We start from the raw sequence: 9,716 nt of genomic DNA on the forward strand, positions 1-9,716 counted from the left end.
CCCCCCCGACCCCAAAACCCGCCCGCGACCCCCCCACAGCCTGTGGGGATTTGGGGCGGGGGTCCCCAAAGCCATTAAAGCGCCTCGAGAGGGTCCCGCTGCCGAGGGGGACACGGGGGGACCCCAGAGCCGGGGGGGCCGCGCCCCGAAAAGGGATTTGGGGTGGGGGGGGTTTGGGGCCACCCCCAGCCCCTTTTGGGGGGCCCGTGCTGGGTTTGGGGGGGTTCAAATATCCCGGAAAGGCTCAGAGACCCCAAAACGGGGGGGACCCCAAAACCAACTGGGGGGGTAAACCCTAAAAACCCCCCAGAGCAGCCCAAAATCACCCGGGACACCCCAAAATCACCCCCGAACACCCCAAAATCCGCTGTGGCACCCCAAAGTCACCCTGAGACACCCCAAAATCACACAGGGACACCCCAAAATCACCCGGGACACCCCAAAATCACCACCGAACACCCCAAAATCCTCTGGGGCACCCCAAAACTGTCTGGACCATCACTGGGGGGGGCTGAAACCCCCCAAGAACCCCCCAGGGTCTCTCCAAACCCCCCTCAATCTGCTCGGGGGCTGGAAAAAAACCCTTTTGATCCCAATTTGGGGGGTGAAATCCCCCAAAACCCCCCAAATTCCCCCAAAATTCCCCCAAAAGCCGTCGGGAGGGGGCGAGGAAGGCCCGCTGCGAGGGGCGGGGCTTGCATAGCTAATGAGGCGGGGGCGCGGCTCATTTGACCAATCACAGCGCGGGATGCAAATGAGGCGCGGGATCAAGGGGGCGAGCGCCGTTCTCGCGGACTGCGGGAGTTCTCGCGAGACTTCCGGGGAGGCCGCGGCGGCGGCGGGATGGGAGCGCCGAGGTGGGGCCGGGAAAGGGGAAAAAACGGGGGAAAAACGGGCAAAAACGGGGAAAAAGCGGCGGAACGGGACGGGAGGGGACGCGGAGGGGCGGGTCCGGCCGTTGTGGGGGGATGTCAGGCGGTGGGGCGGGGCGGAGCGGAGCAGGCCCGGCGTGAGGGGGTCCTGTAAGGGGCCCGGCTGGACCGTTCCATTCCCAGGTGCGCGGGGGGAGGAAGGTTCAGCCCTGCAGAATTTGAGGGTGTGGGCGGGGACTGCGGCTCAGCTGTGTCACCTGTGTCACCTGTGTGTCACCTGTGTGTCACCTGTGTGTCACCTGTGTCACCTGTGTGTGTCACCTGTGTGTGTCACCTTTGTGTGTCACCTGTGTGTCACCTGTGTGTGTCACCTGTGTGACCTGTGTCCCCATCCCGTGTCCCCCCATGTCCCTGCTCTCTTGTGTCCCCTCATGCCATGTGTGTCCCCCGTGACCCTGTGACCCCCTGTGTCCCTCCCGTGTCCCCTCATGCCATGTGTGTCCCCATGTCCCCGTGTCCCCTCATGCCCTGTGTGCCCGTGTCCCTGTTGTTCCCCATGTCTGCCCATGTCCCCGTGTCCTTGTGCCCCGCTCCTGTCCCCAATGTCCCCGTGCCCCTTGTCCCTGTCCCCATGTCCCTGATGTCCCCGTGCCCTGTGTCCCTGTCCCCATGTCCCCAATGTCCCCATCAGGTGTCACCCCCCTCACTCAGGAATGGGCTGTCCCAGGTGTCACCCCCCCCTCACTCAGGAATGGGCTGTCCCAGGTGTCACCCCCCCCTCACTCAGGAATGGGCTGTCCCAGGTGTCACCCCCCCCTCACTCAGGAATGGGCTGTCCCAGGTGTCACCCCCCTCACTCAGGAATGGGCTGTCCCAGGTGTCACCCCCCTCACTCAGGAATGGGCTGTCCCAGGTGTCACCCCCCCCTCACTCAGGAATGGGCTGTCCCAGGTGTCACCCCCCCCTCACTCAGGAATGGGCTGTCCCAGGTGTCACCCCCCCCTCACTCAGGAATGGGCTGTCCCAGGTGTCACCCCCCTCACTCAGGAATGGGCTGTCCCAGGTGTCACCCCCCTCACTCAGGAATGGGCTGTCCCAGGTGTCACCCCCCCCTCACTCAGGAATGGGCTGTCCCAGGTGTCACCCCCCCCTCACTCAGGAATGGGCTGTCCCAGGTGTCACCCCCCCCTCACTCAGGAATGGGCTGTCCCAGGTGTCACCCCCCTCACTCAGGAATGGGCTGTCCCAGGTGTCACCCCCCTCACTCAGGAATGGGCTGTCCCAGGTGTCACCCCCCCCTCACTCAGGAATGGGCTGTCCCAGGTGTCACCCCCCCCTCACTCAGGAATGGGCTGTCCCAGGTGTCACCCCCCCCTCACTCAGGAATGGGCTGTCCCAGGTGTCACCCCCCTCACTCAGGAATGGGCTGTCCCAGGTGTCACCCCCCTCACTCAGGAATGGGCTGTCCCAGGTGTCACCCCCCTCACTCAGGAATGGGCTGTCCCAGGTGTCACCCCCCTCACTCATCAATGGGCTGTCCCAGGTGTCACCCCCTCCCTCAGGAATGGGCTGTCCCAGGTGTCACCCCCCCCCATCAATGGGCTGTCCCAGGTGTGTCTGTCCCCCCCCGTTTGAGGAAGGTTCGGCCCTGTCCCCTGTAAGGGGCCCGGCTGGACCGTTCCATTCCCAGGTGCGCGGGGGGAGGAAGGTTCAGCCCTGCAGAATTTGAGGGTGTGGGCGGGGACTGCGGCTCAGCTGTGTCACCTGTGTCACCTGTGTGTCACCTGTGTGTCACCTGTGTGTCACCTGTGTCACCTGTGTGTGTCACCTGTGTGTGTCACCTTTGTGTGTCACCTGTGTGTCACCTGTGTGTGTCACCTGTGTGACCTGTGTCCCCATCCCGTGTCCCCCCATGTCCCTGCTCTCTTGTGTCCCCTCATGCCATGTGTGTCCCCCGTGACCCTGTGACCCCCTGTGTCCCTCCCGTGTCCCCTCATGCCATGTGTGTCCCCATGTCCCCGTGTCCCCTCATGCCCTGTGTGCCCGTGTCCCTGTTGTTCCCCATGTCTGCCCATGTCCCCGTGTCCTTGTGCCCCGCTCCTGTCCCCAATGTCCCCGTGCCCCTTGTCCCTGTCCCCATGTCCCTGATGTCCCCGTGCCCTGTGTCCCTGTCCCCATGTCCCCAATGTCCCCATGCCCCGTGTCCCTGTCCCCATGTCCCTGATGTCCCCATGCCCCTTGTCCCTGTCCCCATGTCCCTGATGTCCCCGTGCCCTGTCCCTGTCCCTCTGTATCCCCATGTCCTTGTGTCCCCCATGTTCCTGTCCCCGTCCCCATGTCCCCAGTGTCCCAGACCACAATGTCCCCAATGTCCCCAATGTCCCCGATGTCCCCATACAGTGTCCCCAGTGTCGTGTCCCCAGTGTCCCCTCAGTGTCCCCAGTGTCCCCAGTGTCGTGTCCCCATGTCCCCAGGCTGCTGTGCAGGGACAGCCCCGGCGGGTGCAGTCCCCAGTGTCCCCAGTGTCCCAATACAATGTCCCCTCAGTGTCCCCTCAGTGTCCCCTCAGTGTCCCCAGTGTCCCCATCGATGTCCCCTGTGTCCCCAGTGTCCCCTCAGTGTCCCCAGTGTCCCCATCGATGTCCCCTGTGTCCCCAGTGTCCCCTCAGTGTCCCCTCAGTGTCCCCAGTGTCCCCATCGATGTCCCCTGTGTCCCCAGGTGCTGCGGTGGGACGATCCTGGCGGGCACAGTCCCCAGTGTCCCCTCAGTGTCCCCATGTCCCCATTGCTGTCCCCATACAATGTCCCCAGTGTCCGAGTGTCCCCTCAGTGTCCCCATGTCCCCACTGACGTCCCCAATGTCCCCACCGGTGTCCCCAGGCTGCCGCGGCGGGACAGCCCCTGGTGGGCGCAGTGGCTGGTGTTCCCATACAGTGTCCCCCTGTCCCCTCAGTGTCCCCGTTAATGTCCCCGTTAATGTCCCCAGTGTCCCCATGTCCCCCCAGTGTCCCCGTTGATGTCCCCGTTGATGTCCCCACCGGTGTCCCCAGGCTGCCGCGGCGGGACGACCCCCGGCGGGCTCAGTCCCCCATGTCCCCATCAGTGTCCCCATACAATGTTCCCATACAATGTCCCCGTGTCCCCGTTAATGTCCCCAGTGTCCCCATGTCCCCCCAGTGTCCCCGTTGATGTCCCCGTTGATGTCCCCACCGGTGTCCCCAGGCTGCCGCGGCGGGACGTTTGGGGTCGGGAGCAGTGGCTGGAGAACAGCCGGCGGCGGGACCCGGCCGGGGGGGGGCGCTGGGACCCCTCCTCCAAATACATCTACTTCTGCTCGCAGCACTTCGAACAGTCTGGGGATACAGGTGGGATTTGGGGGGCTACAGGTGAGTCTGGGACCTGCAGGTGAGCCTGGAGCCTCCAGGTGAATCCTGGGGGGCTGCAGGTGAGTTTGGGGGGCTGCAGGTGAGGGAAACCCCCCCAGGTATTCCAGGTGCCCCCCAGGTTTTGGGGTCCCCCCCCGGTTTTGGGGTCACCCCAGGTGTTTGGCTCTCCCCAGGTGTTTCAGGACCCCGCTCAGGTTTTTGGGCTCCCACAGGTTTTGGGGTCCCCCCCAGATTTTGGGCCTCCCCCCAGGTATTCCAGGACCCCCTCAAGTTTTGGGCTCTCCCTGGTGTTGGGGTCCCCCCGGTTTTGGGGTCACCCCGGTTTTGGGTCTCCCCAGGTGTTGAGCTCCCTCCAGGTATTGGGGTCCCCTCAGGTATTCCAGGGTCTCCCCCCAGGCTTTGGGGTCCCCCCAGGTGTTCCAGGACCCCCCCCCCAAGTATTTCAGGGCTCCCCCATATTTTAGGGTATTTTGGGGTCTCTCTTATGGTATTTTGGGGTCTCTCCTGGCATATTTTGGAGTCTCTCCATGGTATTTCAGGGTCTCTCCAGGGCTATTTCAGGGGTTTCTCCGGGGCTATTTTGGGGGTATTTGGGGATATTTTGGGGTCTCTCTGGGGCTATTTTGGGGGTCTCTCCAGGGTATTTTGGGGATCTCTCCGGGGTCCCGTCTCTGTTCATGCTGCGGCTGCCGCCCCGCGCCGGCTCGTACATCCAGAGCGAGCACAGCTACCAGGTGGGCAGCGCGCTGCTCTGGAAGCGCCGCGCCGAGGCCGCGCTGGACGCGCTGGACAAAGCCCAGAGGCAGCTCCAGGCCGGGAAACGCCGCGAGCAGCGGCTGCGGCTGCGCCTGGCCGAGCTGCAGAGGGAGCGCAGAGCGGGCCCCGAGCCGCGGAGGAGCTCCAAGGAGCGGCCGGAGCTGCTCGGAGATGCTGCCGGAGGAGGAGGGCGGTGAGGAGTTGGAGGAGCTCCGAGGCTCGGAGGCGGCGCGGAGGTTTGTAAATAAAGGATTTTACCCTGCGGGTGCGGCTGGTGGAGCTCCAGGGGGAGGGGAGAGCGGGCTGAGCCGCGGAGGAGCTCCAAGGAGCGCCGGAGCTGCGGGTGGTGGAGCTCCAGGGAGAGAGGAGAGGGCTCTCCGAGCCGCGGAGGAGCTCCAAGGAGCGCCCGGAGCTGCGGCGGGTGGAGCTCCAGGGGGAGAGGAGAGGGCTCTCCGAGCCGCGGAGGAGCTCCAAGGAGCGCCGGGAGCTGCTCGGAGATGCTGCAGGAGGAGGGCGCTGGGGAGCTGGTGGAGCTCCGAGGCTCGGAGGCGGCGCGGAGGTTTGTAAATAAAGGATTTCCGATTTTCTGCGTGGGGTTTGTGGGGGTTTCTGGGGAAATGTGTGGAAATTTGTGGGGTTTTTAGGGGAAATTTGTGGGGTTTGTAGGGAAATTAATTTATGGGGGTTTCTAGGGGAAATTCGTGGGGGTTTTATGGGGCTTTCTAGGCAAAAATTAAGGGATTTTTAGGGGGAAATTTGTGGGGTTCGTAGGGGAAGGATTAGGGAGAAATCATTTGGGGAGGGGCTGGAATGGAATTAGGATTGGGATTTCAGAGGAGCAGTGACTGCAGGAGGAGGGCGCTGGGGAGCTGGTGGAGCTCCGAGGCTCGGAGGCGGCGCGGAGGTTTGTAAATAAAGGATTTCCGATTTTCTGCGTGGGGTTTGTGGGGGTTTCTGGGGAAATGTGTGGAAATTTGTGGGGTTTTTAGGGGAAATTTGTGGGGTTTGTAGGGAAATTAATTTATGGGGGTTTCTAGGGGAAATTCGTGGGGGTTTTATGGGGCTTTCTAGGCAAAAATTAAGGGATTTTTACGGGGAAATTTGTGGAATTTGTGGGGTTCGTAGGGGAAGGATTAGGGAGAAATCATTTGGGGAGGGGCTGGAATGGAATTAGGATTGGGATTTCAGAGGAGCAGTGACATCACACTGGGAACGGGGAGATTCCAGTGAGAAATTGGGAAAAAATTCCCAGTTTAGGGAATGAGCTGGGAAACTGGGAAGATTCCAGTGGGATATTGGGAAGGAATTCCCAATTTAGGGAATTAGGTGGGAAATTGGGGAGATTTCAGTGGGATATTGGGAAAAAAAAATATCCCAATTTAGAGGTTTATTTGGGATATTGGGAAGGAATTCCCAGTTTAGGGAATTATTTGGGATATTGGAATCCTTCCTCGTGGGGTTGCTGAGGGGCTGGGATGGAATTCCCAGGATTTGTTCCCGATCAGAGCCCGGGGCAGGAACGGGATGAGGTTTGACTCACTCCAACGTGCTCCAAACCTCCCAATTAGTGCCTGATTAGCCACTAATTAACCTTTGCTAATTACCCCAGGGCCATCAGCTCCCCAGGTCCACTGCGAATCCCAAAAAAGACCCAAATCCCCCAAATCCTTTGGCAGCCAAAAATGGGAATTAAGGGTTTCATTTCCAGCACTGGGCCAGGCTAACACCAACTGCAAGGTGCCTGATTAGCCCCTAATTAACCTTTGCTAATTACCCCGGGGCCATCAGCTCCCAGGGTCCACTGCTGAAGTGCTACAACCCCAAAAAAGACCCAAATCCCCCAAATCCTTTGGCAGCCAAAAATGGGAATTAAGGATTTCTTTTCCAGCGTGGAGGTGCCAGCCCAGCTGACACCAAGTCCAAGGCGCTCCAAATTAGCCCCTAATTAGTCTTTGCTAATTACCCCGGGGCCGTCAGCGCTCCGGGGCCTCTGCGGAGCCCCCGGAGGAGCCGCTACAATCCCAAAAAGACTCAAAAATGGGAATTAAGGGTTTAATTTCCACCAAGTCCAAGGTGCTCCAGACCTGCCCAAAGTGCCTGATTAGCCCCTAATTAGCCTTTGCTAATTACCGCGGGCCGCTACAGCGCGAGCCTCCCGTCCTGGATGTCCTGGAAGGCGGCGGCGCTCAGCGGCACGTAGGATCGGCGCGCGGCGTCGCGCAGGAAGAGCCGGTCCCGGACGAGGTTGGGGTCGAAGCCCTCCTTGACCAGGTTGCTCTTGCACTGCTTGAAGGTGCCCGTGATCTCCAGAGCGTCCTGGGGACAGGGGACAGCGGCCGTGCCGGTGGAACTGGGGGATGCGGGGGTCACTTGGGCGTGGGGGGACCCCCGTTGGCACCAGGTGAACTTCACTGGCACCAGGTGACCCCCGTTAGCACCAGGTGACCCTCACTGGCACCAGGTGACCCCCGTTGGCACCAGGTGACCCTCACTGGCTCCAGGTGACCCCCATTGGCACCAGGTGACCACTGTTGGCACCAGGTGACCATTGTTGGCACCAGGTCACCCCCATTGGCACCAGGTGAACTTCACTGGCCCCAGGTGACCCCCGTTAGCACCAGGTGACCCTCACTGGCACCAGGTGACCCCCATTGGCACCAGGTGACCACTGTTGGCACCAGGTGACCCTTGTTGGCACCAGATGACCACTGTTGGGGCCAGGTGACCCTTGTTGGCATGGGGTGACCCCCATTGGAACCAGGTGAACTTCGTTGGCACCAGGTGACCCCCATTGGCACCAGGTGACCCTTGTTGGCACCAGGTGACCACCATTGGCACCACTGACCACCCTGTTAGCACCAGGTGACCCTTGTTGGCATGGGGTAACCCCCACTGGCACCAGGTGACCCCTGTTGGCACAGGGTGACCCTCGTTGGCACCAGGTGACCTTCATTGGCACAAGGTGACTCTCAGTGGCACCAGGTGACCCCCACTGGCACCACTGACCACCCTGTTTGCACTAGGTGACCTTTGTTGGCATGGGGTGACCCCCACTGGCAGCAGGTGACCCTCAGTGGCACCAGGTGACCACCATTGGGACATGGTGACCACCATTGGCACAGGGTGACCCTCGTTGGCACCAGGTGACCCTCACTGGCACCAGGTGACCGTTGTTGGCACCTTGTGACCATCACTAGCACCAGGTGACCCCTGTTGACGCAGGGTGGCCACCACTGTCATGGCAAAGGGGGGAACCTCAACACCCTCATCGGAACGATGCCGTCATTGGCACAGGGTGACCCTGGGTGACCGTCACTGGGAATGGATGGGTCAGGAATGGTGACACCAGGAACGGTGCCACCAACAAGGGGGTGACTGCCCCACAATGTCACCAGAGCACCCCCAGCGCCGTTACTGGCACAGGGTGACCGATGCCACCGTGGGAAACTGGGGGGACACCAGTGCTGTGACTGGAACTGGAGGAGCTCTGAAGACCCCTCCAACCCAAACCCTTCCATGATTCCACCTGGCCATGGCCAGATCTGGATAAACTCTTAATGCCTCTTCCGACCCAAACCATTCCATGATTCCACCCTTCCATGATGGAACTGGAGGAGCTCTGAAGTCTTCTCCAACCCAAACCCTTCCATGATTCCACCTGGCCATGGCCAGAACTGGATGAACTCTAAAGTCCCCTCCAACCCAAACCATTCCATGATTCCTGGTAGGATGGAGCTGGAGGAGCCCTGAAGACCCCTCCAACCCAAACCATTCCATGATTCCATCCTGCCATGATGGAACTGGAGGAGCCCTCAAGTCTTCTCCAACCCAAACCATTCCAAGATTCCCCCTGGCCGTGACTGGGCGCTCCAGTGCTGGACCATCTCCATCCCAAGGCCAGCCCCACCACCCCGAAGCCCCCAGGAGCCCCCGGGGTGGGGGGTCCCGCTGACCTGGATCCGGATGAAGCGGGGGGCAGCGTAGGCGGGCAGCGTGTCCTGCGTGAAGGCGTAGAGTTTGTCACCGTCGAAGGTGGCCCCGTCCTTGAGGCGCACGGCGGCCATGCCACAGCGGCCCTCGCACCCTGCCAACATCGCCTGGGGTCACCTGGGGCAACCTCAACTCCTTGGGGACTTCTTGAGTCCCCCTGGGCTGCTGGGGGGGGTGTTGGGTGGCCAAACGTGTTTTGGGTGGGTTTGTCCCAGTTTCGGCACCGCGGAGGCCACTGGGATGGTGGTGGAGGCACGTCCTGTGCCCAGAACCATTCTGGGTGCTCATTTTGGGTGAACGCTCCCTATTTTTGCCTCTTTGTGGCCACATTGACCCAACCCAGCACCTGACACTCGCTTTGGGCAACCAACTCCCATTTTCACCGTTTTGGGGGATCTTTGGGCCGTTATGGGGGGTGTTTCATGCTCAAAACAACTCTGGATGTAAAACCCCTTTTGAACCTTCTTGGTGGTGGCTGAGACCACCACCTCACCCACCTCAAACACCCCCCGGTCCTTGGTGGCACTCACCCGGCACGGCCACGCCGTAGACGTTGACCTCCTGGATGAAGCTCACCAGGCCCAGCGTGGCCTCCACCTCCGTCGTGGCCACGTTCTCCCCTTTCCACCTGGGGAGGAGAAGGGACGGAGCCGTGAGCGGGGATTTGGGCCGGCACCGACCGCTCGGACACGCGGGAGCCCCGGAGTTACCG

General features: G+C 61.4%; 2 protein-coding genes across 2 annotated transcripts in view; one reads left to right on the forward strand and one right to left on the reverse strand.

Moving 5' to 3' along the window:
- THAP7 (THAP domain containing 7) overlaps nt 1–5,599 on the forward strand; it is a gene marked incomplete at its 5' end in the record, with an annotated part of 8,207 nt that extends 2,608 nt beyond the window's left edge. Inside the window, 5 exon segments of the mRNA XM_041482933.1 lie at nt 3,878–3,952; nt 4,125–4,227; nt 4,230–4,258; nt 4,673–4,695; nt 4,898–5,599. Coding sequence (XP_041338867.1) covers nt 3,878–3,952; nt 4,125–4,227; nt 4,230–4,258; nt 4,673–4,695; nt 4,898–5,211 — 544 coding nt within the window.
- Nucleotides 5,600–6,201: 602 nt separating this feature from the next.
- LOC121361879 (very long-chain acyl-CoA synthetase-like) overlaps nt 6,202–9,716 on the reverse strand; it is an 11,348-nt gene continuing 7,833 nt past the window's right edge. Inside the window, exon 10 of the mRNA XM_041482934.1 lies at nt 6,202–7,330. Within this exon, the coding sequence (XP_041338868.1) occupies nt 7,154–7,330 (177 nt within the window). The 3' untranslated portion in view covers nt 6,202–7,153. The remainder of the gene's footprint in view (nt 7,331–9,716) is intronic.

Source organism: Pyrgilauda ruficollis, unplaced genomic scaffold, assembly GCF_017590135.1.
Source record: "Pyrgilauda ruficollis isolate IOZ18807 unplaced genomic scaffold, ASM1759013v1 scaffold593, whole genome shotgun sequence".
Taxonomy (NCBI): domain Eukaryota; kingdom Metazoa; phylum Chordata; class Aves; order Passeriformes; family Passeridae; genus Pyrgilauda; species Pyrgilauda ruficollis.